At 48.6% G+C, this 20,357-nt stretch overlaps 2 protein-coding genes across 3 annotated transcripts; both read left to right on the top strand.

The window, feature by feature from the left end:
• Window positions 1-1,696: 1,696 nt before the first annotated feature.
• On the top strand, window positions 1,697-9,620 carry LOC309525318 (uncharacterized protein). Its single transcript, XM_082210891.1, has 5 exons — window positions 1,697-1,897; window positions 2,662-2,775; window positions 5,130-5,201; window positions 8,699-8,908; window positions 9,549-9,620. The coding sequence occupies exons 2-5, from the start codon at window positions 2,761-2,763 to the stop codon at window positions 9,603-9,605; spliced, it is 354 nt and encodes a 117-aa protein (XP_082067017.1). The 5' UTR covers window positions 1,697-1,897; window positions 2,662-2,760; the 3' UTR covers window positions 9,606-9,620.
• A 951-nt stretch (window positions 9,621-10,571) lies between these two features.
• LOC309524840 (uncharacterized protein) lies at window positions 10,572-16,748 on the top strand. Of its 2 annotated transcripts, XM_082209952.1 has the most exons (3): window positions 10,572-10,679; window positions 13,263-13,295; window positions 14,565-16,748. In XM_082209952.1, the coding sequence occupies exon 3, from the start codon at window positions 14,588-14,590 to the stop codon at window positions 16,286-16,288; it is 1,701 nt and encodes a 566-aa protein (XP_082066078.1). In that variant the 5' UTR covers window positions 10,572-10,679; window positions 13,263-13,295; window positions 14,565-14,587; the 3' UTR covers window positions 16,289-16,748. The 2 variants fall into 2 exon arrangements, with proteins under 2 accessions (XP_082066078.1, XP_082066079.1); XM_082209953.1 differs by lacking the exon at window positions 10,572-10,679 and having other exon boundaries at window positions 13,278-13,295; window positions 14,568-16,748.
• The last annotated feature ends 3,609 nt before the right edge of the window (window positions 16,749-20,357 follow it).

Here is a 20,357-nt window from a genome sequence, read left to right as displayed (position 1 = left end):
AGACTAAAGAGGAGCTGAATGAATTCTTCCTGCGCCTTTGTTCATGAACATGAAAAGGAAACTGCAAGGTGATTAAGGATTAAATTGGGGTGGTTTGCACCTGCCTCCCAGTTTGGTTATTTTTACTCTTGGCTCGATGATTAGCTTGAACTGTCTGTACTCTGATGTGATTTGATTTTTGAAGGGTTTTTTTGCTTTATATTAGTGGAAATTCACTGTATCGTAAAAAAAGGAAGTATAAATATCTGCCAACTGAGGGCAGCACCTTACACAGTGCTGCCATAAGAATGCAATCCCTGTGGAACCTTCTCAGTTCTGCACCAGCAATCAGGCATGGAGAACTCAAAGTCCCTTGCCTTTGCCTCCATCCAGGCCTTGGAGCAGATTTCAGGGGGGCTGGGGAGCCTTGGAAGCTGGGGCATCAAGAGGCTGTTGTGGAAGGGGCTCTAGATTTAACCCACAACACTTATGTGGTGTTACGGAAAAATCTGGGTGCGGGGTTACTCTGCCACCCAGCTCATCGGACTAAGTCCGTGGGTCCCTGCGGAAGAAAAATGAGCTCAGCCGGACGCAGGAGCAAACTGCAGAAGATCCAAGTTTATTGCGCAACAGGTTCAAGGCGAGATTGAACAGCGAGAAAGGGGTGACATGAACTTTTGAAACTCCCTCCATGTCCCAGAATACAGTGCAAAATACATCCCAGTTACATCATGAATACATTAAGGAGAGGTTGGGTTACACAGATTAACATATGGAGGAGGGAGGGGGGAATATGCAGAGCTGGAGATATGCGCAGATAAGCACATCCTGAGAAGACAATGGTCCATGTACACGTAGTCTGTCACCTGGCATTGCCCGGAGGAAAGATTTGGCAGAGTGATTTTGACTGGATTACTTGAGAGATTATGGAGGACAGGGGAGGGGTGATGGAGTCCTAGAGAAATTGAGCAAATATATTGTAGTGAAGAAGACATGCCCCCCCCCCCTTCTGTAACAGTGGATCCCCAGAGCATTGTGACACATCCAGACAATGTGTGGGTCCTGGTGTGAGCATTCTCTGCCTTGGAAGCCTCACTATAATCAATTCTAGCTACTGAGCAGAGACACACTTTGCACAAGCTCAGAGGCGCCCTTGCTGTCGCTCATCAGTGCACACGTTCCAAGTCTGAGCAGGGCAGAAACTGAAAGCAGTTGCCAGGGAGCTCATCCCCGGAAAGCCTCCCATCAAATTTAAGGCGTCAGTTGGTTTGGAAAGGTCTGCGGCTCGGTGGCAGGGAACCTTCTTTGCAATGCAAAAGGCCCCAGGTCCAATCCCTGCGATCACTAAGTATGGCTGGGGGAAACAGCTGCCTGAAACCCTGGAGAGCTGCTACTGCCAGTCAGTGCCTGTCAGTACTTTGCTAGATGAGCCAATGGTGTGGCATTGCGTAAAGCAGCTTTGCAAATCTGCTTAAAGATATGAAGAGATTTAGAACAGGGGTAGGCAAACTGAGGCCCATGGGCTGGATGCGGCCCAATCACCCCCTAAATCCGACCTGCGGACGGTCCGGGAATCAGCATGTTTTTACATGAGTAGAATGTGTGCTTTTATTTAAAATGCATCTCTGGGTTATTTGTGAGGCAAAGGAATTTGTTCATTTTTATTTTTTTAAAAAATATAGTCCGGCCCACTACATGGTCTGAGGGAAGGTGGACCAGCCATGGCTGAAAAAGGTTGCTGACCCCTGATTTAGAATAAAGCTCCACACTGGCGCACAAAGGGTTACGCTGCTAGAGATTCACAATCATGCCTAGATCGACCAGGCAATTTGAGAAGCTGGTGAAGCCACTTCCTGTCCCCACCTTGCCCTTTCCTGGGGGAAAAGTGAGGGTTGCAGCTCCCAGCTTGCAGGGCGAGGTGAGTTATAGGGGGATTTAGGAGGGAGGGGCCATTTGCAGGAAAGTTGGGAGAAAATGATAGACAATCCCAGAAGATCAAGGGCATCAGTGGCTGCAAAAAGGACATAGGAAGCTCCTTTGTACTGAGTCAGCCCAGTACAGCTAATCTTTTTAATTTCTTTTTTAATGCAGAGGGAATAAACAGTTTGAGGAGAAGCTGAATGAATTCTTTGCTATGCTTTATTCATGAACTACAAAGGGAGGCTGCAAGGTGACTGAGGATTAAAATGGGGTGGCTTTTTACCCGTAGCTTGGGCTGCCTGTATTTTGGTATGATCCAGTTTTTTGTTCTGTAGTAGTGGAGACACGCTATATAGCAAGCAAATGTACAAATATCTGCCAGTCGAGGTCAGCGTCTTATGCAGTGATGCAGAGTCAGCTGGGGCCTGAGTAAAAAGGACCTTGTCAATGTTTAAGGAAGCTTTTAATGTTTGATGCATTACTGTATTTTAATATTTTGTTGGAAGCTGCCCAGAGTGGCTAGGGAAGCCCAGCAAGATGGGCGGGGTATAAATAATAAATAAATTATTATCATCATCATCATCATCATTAATGCAACTCTCTGGGATTTGCAGGTGGGGTGAGAGAACAGGGTGCTAAGATTGCTGGAATGGTACAGCAGCTCCCTTGCATGCAGAAAGTCCCGACATTCCCTGCCCGACATCTTCCTTATGTTCTTCTGTAAACTCCAATATCAAATATTTTTGTTTCTGCTCTGCTCAGAAAATGCACTGGCCCATCTGAATTTACTCCTCTGCCAGCTGCTTTGCCTCGCTGCAGATTCCGGTCATAGTTTGGTCTGGATCCAGCCCTTGAAGGAGAATGGCTGAAGCACAGGTAGGGACCCACAGATACTCCTCCCTCTCATTTTCTTCCAGCAGTGGTGGCTGGTGCCCCCTGGGACAGGTAGTGCGGGAGGCAGGGAGCTGAAGAAGAGGTGGTTGCACAGAGCCAAATGACAGGCAGAGCCAACTAATCCAGGTTTATCCCTGTCCTCCTCCTCCCTGATATGAAGGCAAAACTGAGAGGGAGGAGGAACAAGCAGTGCACCCCCTGGCCTCGTTGTAAGAAGGCAGGGAGCAGCAGGTTGAGGACAAACTGAGGTAGATGGGGCAGTCCTTTCATTACCCTAATCATGGACCAGCCTTACCCTAATTACCCTAATCATGGCAATCACACAGGGTCCCCGGACGTTTCACCGTCTATTGATCCCTGTGCCACCACTTTATTTCTCGCTGTCAGCACCCATGCCCTACCTGGTACAATACTGAGTCCTGTCAGGGTTAAATTGGAACATAAACTTCTGTTTATTTATTGCAGTTTGACAAGCCTGTGGTTTCATAAACGGTATCGGTCAATTACAGTCATGGGGTGCCTATCCAGACCTATAACTTCCGCTACCTGCTCTCACTCACTAAACCACCTCTCAGATATTTACTTGTCTTCCTAGCCCCTAACTGTTCCTGACTCAGTTTATTTTGCTACACTAACTCAACCTACCCACAGACTCTATCCCAATTCACTCCCACTCCAACCAACCTCCCAACGAACTCCCCTTCGCCCCTCACAGAGCTGGTTTTATAGTCCCTCTGACCAGTGGCGTAGCGTGGGTTGACAGCACCCGGGGCAAGGCAAGTAATTTGCGCCCCCTAACCAGTGGATTTGCGCCCCTAACCCTAACCCCCAGATGTTGCGCCCGGTGTGGCCGGCCCCCCCCCCGCACCCCCCACGCTACGCCACTGCTTTCACCCCTCGAGCTGTTGGTAGAGCCGGGACTAAGAGGCCATCCAAACACCCCAAATCCCATTCACCCACGCAGGACGACGAGCCAGAGTGGGCCCCTCCACCTATAAACTCCCCTCCTAGTGATCTGCAGCGAAGAGGCTTGTAAACCCTTCAATGGAGTCCCGAAACCCCTCAATGAAACATCAGGATTTCTCAAAGAACCATCGCTGACCAATGGGCATCGTCCAAGGTGAGAGGCAGCCAATCCGAAGTCAGGAAGCAGCAGCCCCGTGTCTGGAGCGCGCGATCCGCCAGGAGAGCGCAAGAAACCGAGAGCAGAAAGAGGGGAAGAAGCGCGCTGCAAAATGTAGCAACAGCGGATACAATGCATCCTCCTGTTTCCTTGTTTCTTGCAAGACAGAAACAGAGGGCGATCCAGGGCTCCCCTCCCTCCCCCCTCCCTCAAGCAAAAGGTCCTTTGCCCTTAGGGGGAATCCAGCTTCGCCCCAGGAGGCAGCCCATACCCCAGACAGTAATCCGGATCCTGCCAGAGGAGAAGCGCAGGAAAGCCTCGCGACTGGGAGGAGGCCGGCCTCCGGCGCGGGTGGGGGGGCCCCGTCGGGGCGGGTGGGCGGTCTTGGCGCGCAGGCACTAGAGCGCCGCCAATGGCGCGTTTGGCGGGCTGCGCGCATCCAGACAGCGACCCGAGCCTGGGCGGCGTGGCGCTTGGTGCCGGAGCCTCCGCCTGCAGCGCCCCGTCGGGAGACCCGGCCGGAAGGAGCCTCGAGCCGGCTGTCGGACGCGGTTGAAGCAGCCAGGGCGGCATGGCAGGCGGCGGCGGCTCCTCGGCGACTCCACGCGGCCAGCCCAGCGCGCTGGCCGAGCCCCGCAGGCGAACGCTGCCCGTCGGTGAGGAGGGGCTGCCTGGCGCGCCCTCCGTGGCCCTGACGCGCGGGGACCGCGGCCAGCGCTGAGAGCCGCTGCCAGCTACAGCCTGCGCCCGAGGCTCTTTGGCGACTCCGGAGGCAGCGAGCGCGCCCCCCCAGAAGTTGCGCCCGGTGCGGCTGGCACCCCTGGCACCCCCCACGCTACGCCACTGCCTCTGACTCCACCCCCCTGGGTTCTGATTGGGTAATTTGTTTAACTATTGCACCTCCAGCACTCTCATATGTTAACGTCACACTCGGAGTATACCGGAAATTGTAATTTATTAAAATTGTCTGATGGGTCATCCGACAAATCTAGCAGAGCTCGTCTTACATTCTCATGACACAGCATATGAGGAAAAAGGACTAGGAGGGAGGAGGGGAAACCAAGCTCCGCTGAAACGTCTTTCACTCGCCAAAAACTGTGCTCAGAAATGAGAACTCAAGTCTTTCCCCAGTGGACTAGCTAGTTGAGGCTATTTTAATCAAGAGAGGTTTTAATGTTTCAAAATGTGCCCCCTTTCACCCCTTTTGTTACAGGATCATCCAGTTTGCCCGACAAAAGAGGGAGACATCAAAACTGAGGATCAGCAGAGTAGTGAAGACCTGCCGGTAGGCATCCTTAATCCACTCACTTAAGTAAAACCGTGCAGGAATCAATCAATCAATCAATTTCCTTTATTTGACCGATAGTCAGAATTAAACATTACACAATAATTATAAACTATAACATCATAGGGGGTACATAAATAAGGTAGGGCCACAGTACTAGACCTCTCACAGATAACCCACGTCAAAGCATTCAGTTATACGTTTCCGACACTTGAGTGCCAGGAAAAGAAATTTAGCCACTGACAAGGTTGTTTTCCCAGAAGACTTATTTAGCAGATATGCTGTCTGCTTTCCTCTTTGTCGGGAACTGAGCTGGGGTAAGTATGGAGTTATAAGATACTGTCTTAAATCGTTGTAGAATGGACAGCTCAATAAAATGTGCTCTGTGGATTCTACCTCATCCAATGCACAGTGGCATAATCTCTGGTCATATGGGACTCCTCCATATCTTCCCTTCAGGACCGCCGAGTCAATAACATTCAGCCTAGCCGCAGTAAATAGTCTGCGGTATTCCACGTAGTGGATATCCGCCAGGTAGCGAGCTGGAGCAGCCCGATACAACTGCTCCCCCAGAAACAACCCAGGTTTCACACGGGCTATGTCCTCCTGTCTGGCAATATCCCTTAATCTTTGCGCAATCACCGCCTTTGCGTGGCTATACGTCATGGACTCTATATAAAGGGAGGACAACCCGCACTTCTGCACTTCCTCCACTATCTCCCCTTCCCATGGAGATTTAAAGTTATCCCTCAGAATCAAGGGGGCCAAACCCACCGGTCTGAAACAGAGCTTGAGCCATAGCCATAACTTTGCTTTCAGGGCCACATACCTAAAGGCTTGGCAACCGGTTTCCAATCTCATGATCGCACCTGCCACAGAGGGGGGGATCCTGAGTATGCACTTAAGTAAAATGATGGAAGGAACTTGAGGAGAGCCAGGGAGAGCCAGTGTGGTGTGGTGGTTAAGAGCGGTAGTCTCGTAATCTGGGGAACCGGGTTCGCGTCTCCGCTCCTCCACCTGCAGCTGCTGGGTGACCTTGGGCCAGTCACACTTCCTTGAAGTCTCTCAGCCCCACTCACCTCACAGAGTGTTTGTTGTGGGGGAGGAAGGGAAAGGAGATTGTTAGCCGCTTTGAGACTCCTTAAAGGTAGTGATAAAGCGGGATATCAAATCCAAACTCTTTCTTTCTCTTTCTTTCTTCACCCAGTGCATCATTAATGCATGGAACTACCCGCCACATGGTGTCCTGACGGCCACAGGCTTGAGTGGATTTAAGAGTGGATAACACCTGTTCATAGGGACACAGGAAACTGCCATATAACAAGTCAAACCAAACTGGTCCTGCTAGCTCAGTATTTTCTACACTGAATAGGAGCAGCTGACCAGGGCTTCAGGCGATAATTTTTTACCAGCCATGCCTGGCAATCCTGGGGGTTAAACCTGGAACATTCTATAGGTTGTCTGAGTCTTTTTGGAGGGGCAATGTGGGATACCAATTAGTTAAACAAAAAATGTGAAGTAAGAATTCAACATCCTGAGAATCTCAGCTTCTTTCTTTTTATTTGTGATGTTAAATGCACACTGCTAGCACTGCTGTCAAGATACGACTGAGAAGGCATGGGCAGAGACATAGGCGCCGACTCCATGGGGCCTGAGGGGGCTCGAGCCCCCTCAAAAATTCGTTTGGGGGGGCTCTGCCCCCCCAATAATCTCGGGCGCCCCTCCAGCAGAGCGCCGCCGGCGGTTTGGACCACACCATGTTTCAGTGAAGGGGAGGAGGAAGAGGAAAAAAAGAGCTTTAGAAGGAGATCGCTCTGCACTCTTCCCCCCCCCATCATCATCATCATCACACCCCACGGCCATCCCCTTTTCTCCTCCTTCAGCCACTGTCTCTCCTCCCCTTCTGTTTCCATTCGAAACGTCAAAGAAGAAATTGCTAGGTGGAAAACACGCACCACCATCTGACCCGACCGTGCAGCCAATCAGGAAGCCGCTCGGCGTTTTTGTTTGTTTTAAACGGGGCTGCAGCTGAAGCCACTTCGCTTTCGGCCCGCTGCGCTGCCGGGGAACAGGCACGCGTGGCGCAGAGGGAGCGGGCGGCTTCTTTTCGGCCCAAACCGGTCTCCGCCGGTGAAGGGGAGGGAAGGGAGGCGGGCCGAGAGCGGCCCTATCGGGGCAAGGCTGCGAGTAGCGGGCAGCCTGAACTGGAGAGCTCGCTTGCGCGTATCCGCTGCGCGCATTTCCGCGTGGAGGGCAGCGCTTGGAAGGGAGACGTTGCTGCTGTCAGGCGAGCGGCAGACGCGGCGCAACAGCCCCCCTTTCACTTCCCCGGGTCGGATAAGAGTGAGATCTTCTCTTGGGGTGGGGGGCAGGGGTGCCAACTTGAATTAAACGTGGAGGGGGGGGAGCAGGAAAGTCCCGCTCCACATAACCAATCACAAGATGCAGCGCATGTACGCCATTTGAATGGCAATGCTCATCAACTTTGGGAGAGCCTCGCCACCTCAAATATGTTATGGGGGCGCAACAGGACTTCGGCCCCTAGAAGTTGGCTCCTTTGGGCAGGACCCCGGTATGGGCCCCCCCCCAATATTTTTTATAAGTCGGCGCCCCTGGGCAGAGACCACGTGAGCAGGCAGTTCTTCTTCCTCTCTCATAATACGAGAACCCAGGACCATTCAAAAAGAACATTGGGAGATGCAGGGCAGACAAACCAAAGGATTTCTTCACACAGTTGAACTATGGCATTCGCTCCCACCAGAGGCAGTGAAGGCTACCAACTGAGATGGCTTTAAAAGAGAATTAGCATCTTTAAGAGATGCCCTGACAAATTTATGAAAGATAAGGCTACCAATGGTTGCTAGCTATGATGGCTGTTCTCTACCTTCACATCTGAGGCAGTATTTGTTAAGGATAACGGTTTAATTGCCTGAAATGGGAATGTTTGCTTCTGTTGAATTGATGTGTATTTTTAGCATAGGTTCTTTTTTCCTTTGGCGGTAGCTCTCTCATGATTGGCTGACTGTGAGTCACATGAGAGAGGCATTCCGTTCTGTTGTGACTGTTATTCAAGTAACTGTCGTTTTTTAACTGGCTTTCTGCTTCTGTGTGTGAAGGGGAATGGCTTCTGAGAGAGGTTTCTCAGGATCCGCTAAGGACAGTGTGTGTTAGTGTCATCTTTCTGAAGTGAATCGGACAGAGGAGATTCCCTAAATGTTAATAGGGAGAAACCTGAGCATGATATTGTAAATATATGTTTATGATAGTAAAGGGTTATTTGCTGTTGTGCTCAGGTGCTGCTTAGAGGCCTCTTGACTGAGGCATCTGGTTGGCCACTGTGAGAACAGGATGGTGGACTAGATGGGCCATTTGGCCTGATCCAGCAGGACTATTTTTATGGCAGTCCCTAGTCATAGCTCATAGACCTATGGATTCTCTGATCTAGGAGATTTTCTCCCAGGCTCACCACCCACTTCTTAAATCTTGCCTTCTGGCAGAGAGAAATAGAAGCTGAGAGGATTAAGATTGTCCAGGAGTGGAAGGAGATGCACAAGATTCTCGATGAGCAGCAGCAGCTCCTGCTGAGGTGGCTACAGAACATGGAAGGTGACGTTCTCCGCAGAAAGAAGGAGTTGCTTCGAATCACCAGGGAGACTTCCCTCCTCCGTGAACTGGAAAAGGAGAAGAAGGCACAGCAGCCATTACTGGTAGGAAGAGAGGGATCTTGGAAAGTCAGTGGCAAACTGGGAATCTGTGGGCTTCTGACTGTTGCTGGACTACAACTCCCAACATGCTGCCTGGGGCCAATGGGAGCTAAAACTTAATTAAATTAAATTAAAAATTAATTAAATGTATTTTCATTGCTTGATTGCTTAAAAAGTGCAGATGAAAATGGTTCTGAAGAAAAAAATAAATTTGTTTTCCTTGCAGCTTTTAGTATAGTAAAAATAATGTTACATTTCCCAACAATGCTCCTATTATTGATTAAAAGGATTTTTCATTGATTATAGCAGGGGTGGGGAAATGTGTTCAGATCCTGACCTCCCCTAAGGGGCCATTTCTGATGAGTGGACATAGTTATCATGACATCAGATGAAGCATTTTCTTTTGCCCGTGCCGTTTGTAACCAAACCACCTGGCAAAGTTGAAGGTCAGCTGTGTCCTTACTTGCCCCACACCTGGTGTCATATGGGGTAGGTGGGTGTGGCTTGAATAAAACAGCCTCAGGGGGCAAATTAGGACCCCTTCAACTAACAATTGAATCTGCCATGCACATTTGGGCTGTAATATGCATATTATTATTATTATTATTATTATTATTATTATTATTATTTCTGATTGTTTAAGGTTGCATACCCTCTACATTTTCAAAGCACATTCAAAGCACATTTCCCCTCTCAATGATTTCTAGTGCTGTAAGTTAACCCTATAGGTTACAATTACCAGGTACACTTAACAAACAGTGTCTATCATTCTTTGAAAGAATTAGCTTTGAATGACCCTGCCTGCCTTGCACAACACAGCAAGAATATTATCTGGCAACTCCATAAACTGTTCTTTTCATCTTTTCTTTATTGCAGGGTTTACACAGTACTGGCCGCAGGTGAGCTCTGAATTCAATTTCGCTAGCTCCTTCTATTGGGCAGCAATCTTCTCTGAACTATGAGGTGCTGGGATCAGTGGGTGGGGGAAGGAATTTGAGGGAAAGCCCACACACAGTTTCTTAAAATGTCCTTGTACCAGGAGCAGCCAACATTTTGTCCTCCAAATACTGTTGAACTCCAGCTGCCATCATCCCTGGACAACAACATATTCTTAGCCATCCCTGTCCTAGGACTTGCCGATCAGAAGGTTGGCGGTTCAAATCCCTGCAACCCGTTGCTCGGTCCCAACTCTTGCCAATCTAGCAGTTCGAAAGCGTGTCAAAGTGCAAGTAGATAAATAGGCGGGAAAGTAAACGGCGTTTATGTGCGCTGCTCTGGTTCGCAAGAAGCGGCTTAGTCATGCTTGCCACATGACCCGGAAGCTGTACGCTGGCTCCCTCGGCCAATAAAGCGAGATGAGTGCCGCAACCCCAGAGTCGGCCATGACTGGACCTAATGGTCAGGGGTCCCTTTACCTTTACTCCGAATATCCACATCTACACTATACATTTAAAGCGGTATCGTGTCACTTTAAATAATTGTGGCTTCCTGCAAAGAATATTGGAAAATGCAGTTCTTTTATAGTGCTGAGATGTTAGGAGGCCCCTATTCCACTCTCAGAACTCCCTGGGATGATTGTTTCGCCTCCTCCTCCTCCAACAGAGACACTTAACTTTCTCTCTCTCTCTCTCTCTTTCTTTCTTTCTTTCTTTCTTTTGCAGAGACGATACATTCTTCCCGAAACCACAGCCAGATTTGGGGGAGCTGGAGCAGAGGCTGCGCGATTTCTCCCACAAAAGGGCTGCTTTGCTGGAAACACTGCTGGCATTCAAAGGTGAAGAAGGATTTTTATTTGCTAGGATCTTTTGAAAAGCCACAATGACATATATGTAAAGTGAAAACAAAAATTGCACAGTTGTGTCTAATGTTAATCCTATATGAAGTGGACCCATTGGAATTAATACAGAGGACTAGGGCCTCATCTGCAATTAAACATACAGTCAAACCTCGGTTGTCAAATGTAATCTGTTCTGGAAGCCCGTTCGACTTCCGAAATGTTCAACAACCAAGGTGCAGCGGCTTCCTGCACTCAAGCGGAAGCCACATTGGATGTTCAGCCTCCGAAAAACATTCGAAAACTGGAGCAGTTACTTCCGGGTTTTTGGTGTTCAGGAGCCAAAACATTCCAAAACACAGCCGTTTGGGAACCAAGGTTTGACTGTACATTTAAAGTACAGTGGTGCCTCGCAAGACGAATGCCTCGCAAGACGGAAAACCTGCAAGACGAAAGGGTTTTCTGTTTTGGAGGCGCTTCGCAAGACGAATTTCCCTATGGGCTTGCTTCGCAAGAAGAAAGCCCATAGGGAAATCTCCGGGGACCTCTTTTAAATGCTGGTGGTGGGGAGCAAAGCCTTTCCCCCCCTCCGGCCTTCAGAAGAGGTCCAGGAAGGCCGGCGGGGGCCGAAAGCTTTGCTCCCTACCGCCAGCATTTTAAAAGCAGTCCAGGATAGCAGGGAAGCGCTTCCCGCTATCGCGGACGGCTTTTGAAGGCAGGCGGGGGGGGCAAAGACTTTCGCCCCCTGCCCGCCTTCAGAAGAGGTCCAGGACCTCTTCTGAAGGCGGGCGGGGGGCAAAAGTCTTTGTCCCCCCTGCCTGCCTTCCCAGGGGCTTTTACATCGCCCCGGACAGCGGAGAAGTCCTCCGCTGTCCCGGGGTTTTTTAAAATGCTGGGGTTGGGAAGAAAAGCCCTTGTCGTCCCCCCCCCAGCCTTCAGAAGAGGTCGGGGGACAGACTGTCCCCGGACCTGGTCTGAAGGCGGTTTCCATAGGAACGCATTAATTGATTTTCAATGCATTCCTATGGGAAACCGTGCATCGCAAGACGAAAAACTCGCAAGAAGAAAAAACTTGCGGAACGAATTAATTTTGTCTTGTGAGGCACCACTGTAGTAGCATTCTGTCTTAAACAAGAATGGCTTCCCTCAAAGAATTCTGGGAAGTGTAGTTTGTTAAGGGTCCTTATTATTATTATTATTATTATTATTATTATTATTATTATTATTATTATTTATTATTATTATTATTATTATTTATACCCCGCCCATCTGGCTGGGCCTCCCCAGCCACTCTGGGCGGCTTCCATAAAAACCAAAAATACAATAAAATATCACACGTTAAAAACTTCCCTGAACAGGGCTGCCTTAAGATGTCTCCTGAATGTCAGGTAGTTGTTTATCGCTTTGACATCTGCTGGAAGGCCCTCTGCCTGGTTCCCTGTAGCTTTGCTTCTCGCAATGAGGGAACCGCCAGAAGGCCCTCGGAGCTGGACCTGAGTGTCTGGGCAGAACGATGGGGGGTGGAGACGTTCCTTCAGGTATACTGGGCCAAGGCCGTTTAGGGCTTTAAAGGTCAGCATCAGCACTTTGAATTGTGCTTGGAAACGTACTGGGAGCCAATGCAGGTCTTTCAAGACCGGTGTTATATGGTCTCGGCGGCCGCTCCCAGTCACCAGTCTAGCTGCCGCATTCTGGATTAGTTGTAGTTTCCGAGTCACCTTCAAAGGTAGCCCCACGTAGAGCGCATTGCAGTAGTCCAAGCGGGAGATAACCAGAGCATGCACCACTCTGGCGAGGCAGTCCACGGGCAGATAGGGTCTCAGCCTGCGTACCAGATGGAGCTGGTAAACAGCTACCCTGGACACAGATTTGACCTGTGCCTCCATGGACAGCTGTGAGTCCAAAATGACTCCCAGGCTGCGCACCTGGTCCTTCAGGGGCACAGTTACCCCATTCAGGAGTATTATTATTATTATTATTATTATTATTATTATTATTATTATTACCCCATTCACCTCAGAGTTCCTTGCAAAGAGCGATTGTTTGTTAAGCCACACTGAGGACTTTTGTCTACTGTTTGTCTGTGACATCGGTGTCACCATGCCACAGACGTATGGAGAGGCAGGGCTTCTAAGTCTTTTAAAATTGTGCATGCATGATGATTTGGGCTCATGATGACATTGGGGAGGTTATCCCTGCTTTCAATACTGTTTCAGCCTGCAAACGTTTTAGGGCGGAGCTACTGAGAAGTTTCCAATCAGCATGTTCCCCAACTTCCTGCTGGAATCCTGTAACTTTTTACACCACACATGTTCCAGTTTATTTATTTGACCTGCTTTTGTGGTGCTGTAAACCCAGGAGTGTCGCTCCAGATGATAATATTGCAGCAATGCTGTGAAAGCACCACAGGGCTACAAGTAAAGGAGAATGACCTCTGGTTGGTCCAGTATGAATACAGCATGAATTGGCTAATTAGTGTGTTAATTGCCAGAAAGCCCACCAGCTGTTGGAAGGGGCCCTGAGAGGGAAAGAGAAAAAGGACAAAATGGTGAAGGATGTTAATTTTTTTCTTTCTTTCTGCAGGAAATCTGCATCTGGAGTTGAAGAGGAATGGAGGTACATACACACTTTAACTTTAAAAAAAAAAAAAACATACTAGAAACCATCAGCCCAACACATTTTGCTGCCTGAATGAAGGATGATAATATATATTTTTATAGCTCAACATTTCTAATCTTACAGGGTTTAAAATTCTTTTTATATGATGATGATGATGATGATGATGACAAAGTAATAATCATAAATAAATAAGAATAAAAATGTGTACCCCACAACCAAGACCATTCCATTGTAACTATCCAAACTCCCAAAATTTCAACACCTCTTGCGATGGTTTGACCCCTTTCCGTTTTAACAGTACAAATTCTACAAACACCTTCCATATCTCTTCAAAATCATTTATCCTGCATATTCCCTGTCTTAACCTTAATGGCACATATTAATTTATCATTAATCGCTATATCCCACACCTCTTTATACCATTCTTCCATTTTATATTCTGCTTGCTCCTTCCACTTCCCAATCATAATAATATGTGCGGCTGTCAATAAATTTGTGAGCAAGTCCTTCACAGCCTGCGAACCTTCCACCCCATCGTAAATTGATAATCATGCTACCTCTGGACTTTTGGTCAGCTGTAACCCAGTGATTTCCTGTTATCTCCTTAAACACCCTTTGCCACCCAAAAATGTTCATATTTACACCCCACCACATGTGAACATAATTCCCGGTTTCCTGGCATCCCCTCCAACATAACACCGAATATTCATGGTTTATTTGATTTAATCTGACTGGGGTTAGATACCATCTCCAAACTAATTTATAATAATTTTCTTTTATTCTTAAATAAATTTCATGAAGATAGGAACACAGGAAACTGCTTTATCCTGACTCAAAACCATTGGCCTATCTGGCTCAGTACAGTGGTACCTCGGGTTAAGAACTTAATTCATTCTGGAGGTCCGTTCTTAACCTGAAACTGTTCTTAACCTGAGGTACCACTTTAGCTAATGGGGCCTCCCGCTGCTGCCGCGTGATTTCTGTTCTCATCCTTAAGCGAAGTTCTTAACCCGAGGTACTATGTCTGGGTTAGCGGAGTCTGTAACCTGAAGCGTCTGTAACCCGAGGTACCACTGTATTGCCTACTTTGACTGGCAGTGGCTTACAAGGGTTTCAGAGAGAGAGTCCCTGCCTGAAGCTGGGACCTTATATGCAAAGCAGATGCTCTGCTACTTAGCTAAAACCCCTTCCCACAATGATTGAAATCATAGAATTTATCAGATTTTGCTGCATTCATAGAACAGTATCCAACTTGCTTATTTCTAGCAGGAGATGGCCAGGTGAGCAACATGGAGGATGAGAAACCTCTGATGGATCATACTGAGCAACAGGAACGGAACGATAGGACAACGGAAGGAGCAGCGGAGAAAATGTCTCTGTGCCCTGAACCGAAGGCCACTTCTGAGGATCAACATGGCTCAAAAAGAGAGCAGAGGAAGTGTCTGGACAAAGGGGAGGAGGACAAATCTATTCCCTGCAAAGGAAACAACTGTGACCTTGATGGGCACAAAGTTCTGCCAAGGACTCAACAGATCAAGAAGCAAAGGATGTGTGCCGAGTGCGGGAAATGCTTCAGTCAGAAGTCAAACCTTATTACACATCAGAGAATCCACACCGGTGAGAAGCCGTACGAGTGTGCCGACTGCGGAAAGAGCTTCCGCCAGAGATCAGGACTCATTTCGCACCAGAGAACCCACACGGGCGAGAGGCCGCACAAATGTTTGCACTGCCAGAAGAGCTTCCGGTTCCACTCCAACCTCATCATGCACGAGAGGACCCACACGGAGGAGAAGCCGTACAAGTGCTCGCATTGTGGGAAGCGCTTCAACCAGCGGTCGAACCTTGTCAGTCACGAAGGGACCCACCGGCAAGAGAAGCTGTGCAAGTGTTCCGAGTGCGGGAAAAGCTTCCGCCGGAGCTCAGAGCTCACAGTCCACAAGATGACCCACACGGGGGAAAAGCCATACAAGTGCCTCCAATGCGGCAAAGGGTTCAGGAGGAGGGCGGACCTCATTGTGCATGAGAGGACCCACACAGGAGAGAAGCCGTACGGCTGCCCCGATTGTGGGAAAAGCTTCAGCCAGAGGTCGGGCTTAATTGCGCACGAGCGGACGCACACAGCAGAGAAGCTGCACGAGTGTGTGGTGTGCGACAAGGGCTTCAGCTACACCGCACAGCTTGCCGTGCATGAGAAGCCAGACCTCACCACGCATCGCATGGGCGAGAAGCCATACGAATGCGCAGACTGCGGGAAGAGCTTCTGCCAGAGATCGAAACTCGCCGTCCACCAGAGAACCCACGTGCGTGAGAAGCCGTTCAAATGCTCTCACTGCGAGAAGAGCTTCGGCTTCCGGTCCTACCTCATCGCACACGAGAGAATCCACACAGGGGAAAAGCCGTTCAGATGCTCGCGTTGTGGGAAGGGCTTCAGTCAGCGGTCGGCCCTCAAAGGTCATGAAGGGACTCACCAGGAAGAGAAGCCGTACAAGTGCTCCGAGTGTGGGAAAAGCTTCTGCCGGAGCTCAGAGCTCCTCATCCACCTGATGACCCACACGGGGGAGAAGCCATACAAGTGCCCTCAGTGCGGGAAGTGCTTCAGAAGGAAGCCGGAGCTCATCATCCACGAGAGGATCCACACGGGCGAGAAGCCGTACAAGTGCGCAGACTGCGGGAAAAGCTTCAGCCAGATGTCGGGCCTCCTCAGTCACGGACGTACCCACCGGGAAGAGAAGCCATACAAGTGCGCAGACTGTGGGAAGGGTTTCAGGAGGAAGCCGGACCTCATTGTGCACGAGAGGACCCACACGGGGGAAAAACCATACAAGTGTGCGGAGTGCGGGAAGGGGTTCAGGAGGAGGACGGATCTCATCATGCACGAGAGGACCCACACTGGGGAAAAACCGTACAAGTGCCCTCACTGCGAGAAAAGCTTCAGGCAGAAGCCAGGCCTGAACGTGCACCAGAGGACCCACACAGAGGAAAAGCCGTAGAAATGTGTGGTTTGCGACAAGAGCTTCAGCCGTGCCTCACACCTTTGAGATGACCCGTGGAAAAGCAGCCATTTAAGTGCCTGGACTGTGGGAAAAGCTTTGACTGGAAACTGGATCTCACCGCGCACTGCCGGAACCACACAGCAGAGAAACCATACGAATGTGTGGACTGTGGAAAGTCAGCCAGAGGCCAAGCCTGTGTACGCATGAGAGGACCCACCTGGGCAAGAGGCTCTACCTGTGTGTCAAGTGCGAGAAGAGCTTCCAGAACAGCTCCAACCTGAAGTCACACCGAAGGGCCCTCTCCAAAGTGAAGTCTTGCAGGTGCTCAGAGTGTGGGAAAAGCTTCATGGGGAGTTTGGATCTTAGCAGACATCAGAGATTCCACACAGGGGAGAGCTCATGAGCAGCCCAATTATTTGGAAAACTTATTTTAAATAAACAGTGGTTTTGCACAGTGCTGGCTTTGTTCACTGTTGGCTGTTGACTGGCGTATGTGGGTGCTGGTGCATGGCATTATGGGATGCCATCATTATAAAATGGTGCTGTAGCTCTAGGCTCAAGCAAGAGGGCTGAAAGGTCTGGCTGATTATTTAAAATGGAATAGGTCCACTCTCCTTGCCTCTACAGCTTCCAGTGTTCTTCTCTCACCCTCATTTCACTCCCCTTCTCAGACAATTCCTTCTTAGTTTCCTCTGGACCATGGATGGGGAACCTGCAGCCCTGAATACATTGTTTTATTATTATTATGGAACATAATATATTTATATCACACCTTTTTCTTCAGGGAGCTCAAGCTGGCATACATGGTTCCCCCACTCATTTAAAACCTGCATATCGTTCTAACAGATGGACTGTGTGATTCTTTTTTTCTAATGAAACAAAGTTTTCTTCTTTTTAAATCATTTGGAACCATTCCCCCCCCTTTTACTTTTACTCCCAATGGATGGGGACTTGTTTACTGTAACAGCCAAAACTCTGAAAGTAAGATATTCCCTTATTTGAAAGTAAAACATTCCCTTATTTGCAAAGCTAAGTGTCTGTGATTTATTCTAATCTAAGTATTTTCATGGGCAACGTTTAAAAGCGGATGAGAACAGATGTAAAATCTCATCCAAGTTTTAATGTACTTGGAGCAATCGGCCATTGTGCTAACTCTGCTACGAGAGAATAATAATCTTTTTCAAACCTCTTTCACCAACAGTTAGGAGACCCTGCTTAGTGCCCTCCCAGAACTGCCATTCCAAAGTAGCTTAATGTCACTCCCTCTTATCAGGGAACTGAGGGAACCGCAGGGCTTCACCTACATATGGTTTTTACAGGAAGCAAAATATCAGTGTACTTGTGCATGTGATCTTGCAAAACATCTGCCTGTGTGTGTGACAGAGATCTTGCAAAATATCTGCCCTTGTGTGCCCATACACCAGGCCAGGCTCGGGTGGCGCTGTGGTCTAAACCACTGAGCCTCTTGGGTTTGCCAATCAGAAGGTCAGCAGTTGGCTAGTTTAGATGTATTCAAGTCTCCAGGGCCAGATGAACTGCATCCAAGAGTATTAAAAGAACTGGCAGATGTGATCTCAGAACCACTGGCAGTCATCTTTGAGAATTCCTGGAGAATAGGCGAAGTCCCAGCAGACTGGAGAAGGGCAAATGTTGTCCCTATTTTCAAAAGGGGGAAAAGAGAGGACCCAAATAATTACCGCCCAGTCAGTCTGACATCAATACCAGGGAAGATTCTGGAGCAGATCATTAAGCAAACAGTCCGTGAGCACCTAGAAAGGAATGCTGTGATCACCAATAGTCAGCATGGATTTCTGAAAAATAAGTCATGTCAGACTAACCTGATCTCGTTTTTTGACAGAATTACAAGCCTGGTAGATGAAGGGAATGCAGTGGATGTAGCCTACCTTGATTTTAGCAAGGCATTTGACAAGGTGCCCCATGATATTCTTGTAAAGAAGCTGGTAAAATGCGGTCTTGACTATGCTACCACTCAGTGGATTTGTAACTGGCTGACTGACCAAACCCAAAGGGTGCTCATCAATGGTTCCTCTTCATCCTGGAGAAGAGTGACTAGTGGGGTGCCACAGGGTTCTGTCTTGGGCCCGGTCTTATTCAACATCTTTATCAACGACTTGGATGATGGACTCAAGGGCATCCTGATCAAATTTGCGGATGACACCAAACTGGGAGGGGTGGCTAACACCCCAGAGGACAGGATCACACTTCAAAACGACCTTGACAGATTAGAGAACTGGGCAAAAACAAACAGATGAATTTTAACAGGGAGAAATGTAAAGTATTGCACTTGGGCAAAAAAAATGAGAGGCACAAATACAAGATGGGTGACACCTGGCTTGAGAGCAGTACATGTGACCACAAACTTGACATGAGCCAACAGTGTGATGCGGCAGCTAAAAAAGCCAATGCAATTCTGGGTCTCATCAATAGGAGTATAGCATCTAGATCAAGGGAAGTAATAGTGCCACTGTATTCTGCTCTGGTCAGACCACACCTGGAGTACTGTGTCCAGTTCTGGGCACCGCAGTTCAAGAAGGACACTGACAAACTGGAACGTGTCCAGAGGAGGGCAACCAAAATGGTCAAAGGCCTGGAAACGATGCCTTATGAGGAACGGCTAAGGGAGCTGGGCATGTTTAGCCTGGAGAAGAGGAGGTTAAGGGGTGATATGATAGATGTCACATAGAGGAGGGAGAAAGGTTGTTTTCTGCTGCTCCAGAGAAGCGGACACGGAGCAATGGATCCAAACTACAAGAAAGAAGATTCCACCTAAACATTAGGAAGAACTTCCTGACAGTAAGAGCTGTTTGACAGTGGAATTTGCTGCCAAGGAGTGTGGTGGAGTCTCCTACTTTGGAGGTCTTTAAGCAGAGGCTTGACAACCATATGTCAGGAGTGCTCTGATGGTGTTTCCTGCTTGGCAGGGGGTTGGACTCGATGGCCCTTGTGGTCTCTTCCAACTCTATGATTCTATGAATCCCCGTGATGGAGTGAGCTCCTGTTGCTCTGTCACAGCTCCTGCCAACTTAGCAGTTCAAAAGCATGCCAGTACAAGCAGATAAATAGGTACCACTGCGGCGGGAAGGTAAACGGTGTTTCTATGCACTCTGGCACACATCACGGTCCTCCATGCGCCAGTAGCGGTTTAGTCATGCTGGCCACATGACCCGGAAAGCTGTCTGCAGACCAATGCTGGCTCCCTCAACCTGAAAGCGAGATGAGCGCCGCATCCCCATAGTTGGATTTGACTGGACTTAACCATCCGGGGCTCCTTTACCTTTTACCTTACACAGGGCCAGATATTTTCCAAGATCTCTGTCTCTCTCACACACAAACACGGGCAGATATTTTGCAACATCATGTGTGCACATACAAGTTAAAACCTTCCTGTTAAAACCTAGAAGACAGTTTCTAGTGAGGGCTGGGAAAGATCTGAAAGCCCACTGGCTGCAATCTGAGGCTGTCCCTTTCAGGGCAGAAAGCGAGTCCAATGTGCTAATTCCAGGGGCTGGTGCGAAGGGGGAGAGAGGTTCAAGGGGGCACATTTGGGCCTCAAGCCTGAAGTTTCTACCCCTGATTTAAAATCCCTAGATGGACAGCAAGCTGTGTGTTTTAACAATGACAGAACAGGCAAAAAGTTAATTGTTCATACAGGCACAAGTCAGGGAAAACGATATACCGTATTTTTTGCACCATAACACTCACTTTTTTCCTCCTAGAAAGTAAGGGGAAATGTCTGTGCGTGTTATGGAGCGAATGCCTGCGGGTGGCGGGGGAGATCTGCTGCAGTCGTGAGCAGAGGATCCATGGTTCCCCTTCCTTCCCTCCTCTGTGGTTACAAAGCATGGATCCACATGGATCCTCAGGATTTTTGCATTGGGCTACTCCAAACTCACTGTCAGATCACATGTCTGTGGCCACAGCATGAACTACAAAAATCATATATCCACTATTTCGTTTAGAATATTTTTTTCTTGTTTTCCTCCTCTAAAAACTACGTGCGTGTTATGGTCTGGTGCGTGTTATAGAGCGAAAAATATGGTACTTT

This window comes from Podarcis vaucheri, assembly GCF_965113315.1.
Source record: "Podarcis vaucheri genome assembly, chromosome: 2".
Taxonomy (NCBI): domain Eukaryota; kingdom Metazoa; phylum Chordata; class Lepidosauria; order Squamata; family Lacertidae; genus Podarcis; species Podarcis vaucheri.
Note: the sequence above shows the minus strand (reverse complement) of the source record. Positions and strands in the feature narration are given on the sequence as shown.